Genomic DNA, 4281 nt, shown 5'->3' with positions numbered 1-4281 from the left:
TTTTGGCATTAATAGAGTTAGAGAGGTACGAGGAGGCATTCGAGAAGGATGCGGACGAGAAAATTATTTCATCTTACTTAAATGATACATCTTGTTCAAATGATTCACCACATCAGGACACAGCAAAGCAATTTTGTGATATTTCAGACAAATATATTAAGGAAAAAGCAAGTATTAATGTCAAACTAAATATACATAACTAAAAAAATTTATTAACTTGCAAGACACGCTAATTTTGTCTAGATAATATAAAAATAATAACACATTTTTCATGCTCAATATATTATATTTTAATAATTCTTATTTTTTTTACTCAATATCACATATAATTTGACAAACGAATTTGAGTTCTTGTGTCTCTCTTATTATATATAATAGTTGCTTTCCATTTACATCAAAACTCAGATAATTCTCACTTGTGACGTAATAACTCAGTTAAATGCACGTTTTTTTTTTGCATGCTAGCAAGTGAGATTTAATTGAGTTTTTATCCACAGAGACTGTTTGTTTTAATGAATCTAATAGATTCACGTTAAAAGTGAGACTATCTATATTGTTATGTGATAGCTTTGTCACCAAAATAAGCAGGTAAGTACAAAATGACTTATCTTACCTGAGTATAAAATACTCACATAACTGAATGACTCAGATCACTTGAGTGTAAATTGAAAGCAACTAATATATTATTTCTTCTTATCAATTAATAATCTACACACTATATGAGTAAATATTACGTCATACAAATATAAATCTTTCGTAGTTAGTTTATATTTTTATTACAGACCACTATATTTAAATATACGCAAACTTTTTCTTTGTATTAGGTATCACAAATGATGGGTCTAGCATTTAACGTGAGCGCAAATCAGGAGAAACGTGAAAACGCCTTGATTACTCTGCTTAGGCTTGCACGTTGGAGAACTGATGCCTACGAGATCTTCATAAAGGAAGTAAGAGAAGATGATGAAGCGATCTGTAGCGCGATTCGTATTGTAGCCGAATTATGCAATAACAATGTTAATCGAACTAAGTCCACTATGATAAACGTTGTTTTGCCTTGGTGTCTGGAAATGATGAACAGCGCATCTACGGAGAGAGTCAACGCGTCTCAATACTGTTTACAGGTAAATATTATCGGCTAGAATGTAATTAGCATACGTGTATTTTCAGTAATTGATTTATTGCGTAATTCTGTTTCAGAATATATTAAACATTTACACCGGCATGAATGATAAACCCGTTTCAAAACTCGACGAAACTTTGTACGCAGCGCTGGTAAAGCGCGAGAAAGATATTGATAAGTTTCTGTCAAGCTTGTTGGATAAAATAGGGAATGAAACAACAACAGGCATTGCTAGAGACACATTAATGAAACTTATTACGTGTAACATTCATCATGCTGCATTAGACTGGGCACAACGATTGGTTGAATTTGGCGGTTTGCAAACATTAATGAAAATTGCCAGTGAAATGGTGGAATTTAAAAACGAATCTTCGATCGACATCACATCTTCCACGCAAACTCTAATCAGTATGTGCTTAACAAAAATATATAAAAAGATGTGCAATGATGGTGATAAGGCAACATTTATCAAAGCCATTGAAAAATTTATTGAAGATGAATTGCCTCATTTTGACACAGAATCCAAAGTATGAATTTTGTAATTTCCGGTCTTTTCCCAATTATTTAAATTGTTTCATAATAAAAAGCGTCAAATATCTGTTTAACCATACTTGTAAAAGTTAAACTCTATTTTAAAAGTAGAAATGTCAAAGAAGATTTCTTTTTCAATTGTCGATATTGTATAATCTGTATATAACATAAATTAAAATACAAAAATATGACTTTGCAATCTATTGTATTTTCTGAAGCATAATTTATCAAAGATTTCTACTATTTCTCATCAATATTAAATAACTCTGTAGCTGCCTTGATTTCTTTTTAATCAAATATTGTTTCAGGTAATAATTTACAAATTGTTAATTAATTGTTTTACAGGTGCGCATGGTACTTGCGATAATGTTCGGCCCGTTAGATGTTGAGAAAGTCGAGTCCATTAGGATAGACGTTTTGCCTTGGTGTCTGGAAATGATGAACAGCACATCTTCAGAGATAGTCAACGCATCTCAATATTGTTTACAGGTAGATATTATCGACTAAAATGTAGGTAGAATATTCGTATTTGAGTAATTAAAATTTATTGTGTAATTTGGTTACAGAGTATATTGAACACTTGTTGCGGCAGGAACGAAGAACCCGATTCAATGCCCGACGAGACTTTGTGCAAGGAGCATAAGCAAGTAATTGACACTATTCTGTCATGCTTGTTGGATAAAATAGACAATAAAACGCCGACATCAGGCATTGCTAGAGACGCATCAATAGAATTTATTGCGCGTAACATTCATTATACTGCGTTAGGCTGGGCCAAACGAATGATAGAGTTTGGCGGTTTGAACACATTAATAGAGTTAACCAGTCAATTAGTAGAATACCAATACCAATCTTCGTTCGACATCACGTCTTTCACGCGAACTATAACCAGAAAGTGTTTAGCAAAAATCAATGAAAACTTGCCACCTGATTATAGGCAACGACTTTCCGCAAACATTACTGGATTTGTCAGAGATAGATTATATTCGCTTGACGAAGAACCTAAAGTATGAATTTTTTAATTTTTTTATTTTCTCTGTTGACTTAAATTGTCTTAAAATAATAGACTGAGTTTCTTTTTAACTATAGTATATTTGAGAAATTGTCATTATAATGTATATTCTATAACTTTTAAATTCAAATATGATTATTACAGAATTTAATCAAAATTTATTGAAGAATGACTTTTTCACTTATCGAATTTTCTGCAGCTTAATTTACTTTTAATTAGAGATTTTTTCTAATTTCAATCACAATTTAATAGCACTTTGAAACTGTCTTGATTAAAAAAAGAAATAATTATTGTTTCACAAAACGTAAAACTTCATAAATCATTAATCGTTTGTTTTACAGTTGCGTGCAATAGTTGCGATGACAACCTTAACATTCGGCCCGTTTAATGTTGCAAACACATTTATTACTAATGACAGACTGGCTGATATAATTGATAATTTCTTGATAGACAGTGGAAATGACTTATTGATAAGAAAAGTGATTTGCGAATTTATCTATGCCGTTGTAACCAAATATGACACATTCAACACGTTCATACGTCGAGGTTTCACTATATTGCAAGATCTGTGTCATCTTGCCCCGAATGATTCTGAGGATCCGGATAATTCTGAAGATCTGGATAATTCTGAGAACCTGGATAATTCTGAGGATTCGCATGATTCTGAAAACCTAAAAGATTCAATTCGGATTCGAACGTTTGTTGGTATTTGTAAGATGACGAAATTCGAAGAGTTAAAAGAAGAATTGCAGGCTGTCCCTACGTTCAATAAAGAACAGATAGGTACATGGCTGAAGATTTGCATACGATTCTTGACCAATCCTCAGAGAAATATGAGAAAATGGGCCATTGAAGGTCTGTCGTATCTCACTGTCGACCTCGGAGTCAAAGACGATTTGATCGGAGACAAACAAGCCGTTCAGGCGATAATCGAGTTTGCCAAGACTGAAAATGAATCGATTCTCTATCAAGTGGACATATTGCTGGTAAACTTGTGCAGCGCTTATGACAAGGAAGATTTAATAATCGAGAGAGAAACGTTTGTCAATTATTTTAATCTTGATGAGGCTCACATACAAGCCAAGGACGACTACGTGGAAGAAAGACGGCGCGTGTTAGCGGAGGCCGGTGTGACCAGCGCTTTGGTGAGCCTCGCTAAAACAGGCAGCGAGAATAGCAAGGAATTAATAGCCCGCGTTTTCAACGCGATATGCAGTGAACATGATTTGAGAAAAATAGTTGTTCAAGAAGGCGGCACGGAAACATTATTGTCGTTAGCGCTGAATGGCACAGACATAGGAAAAATAGATGCTACGCGAGCCCTGGTCTATCTAGCACTTACGACATCTCCTGAGGTTGCATTTCCCGGTCAGATAATAATGGAGGTTGTACAGCCGATCTCAAATCTCTTGAACCCGGAGCGTTCCATTAATGAGAAATGCGATGCTCTAACAGCTTTGTGCAATCTAGCTAGTGTCAACAACAGCATGCGAGAACATATTTTCAAGACAGAATATGAGAGAATTAAGCAATTGGTATTATCCCATGAATTCGTTATTCAATTTGTTGAGCAGAGATCTGATCACCTTTTTGATCTTATGAATTGGTCCGTAAA

The 4281-nt window shown here is 34.1% G+C and overlaps 1 protein-coding gene across 1 annotated transcript; it reads left to right on the top strand.

Moving 5' to 3' along the window:
* Window positions 1–10: 10 nt before the first annotated feature.
* LOC112460824 (protein unc-45 homolog B-like) lies at window positions 11–4272 on the top strand (the record flags this gene model as incomplete). The annotated part of the gene is made up of 6 exons (XM_025025710.1): window positions 11–167; window positions 825–1124; window positions 1201–1650; window positions 2000–2143; window positions 2221–2661; window positions 3008–4272. Coding segments are annotated over exons 2-6 (2591 nt in total), but the record flags the coding sequence as incomplete, so codon positions are not given.
* Between the last annotated feature and the right edge of the window lie 9 nt (window positions 4273–4281).

This window comes from Temnothorax curvispinosus, unplaced genomic scaffold, assembly GCF_003070985.1.
Source record: "Temnothorax curvispinosus isolate PA1 unplaced genomic scaffold, ASM307098v1 QBEX01010846.1, whole genome shotgun sequence".
Taxonomy (NCBI): domain Eukaryota; kingdom Metazoa; phylum Arthropoda; class Insecta; order Hymenoptera; family Formicidae; genus Temnothorax; species Temnothorax curvispinosus.
Note: the sequence above shows the minus strand (reverse complement) of the source record. Positions and strands in the feature narration are given on the sequence as shown.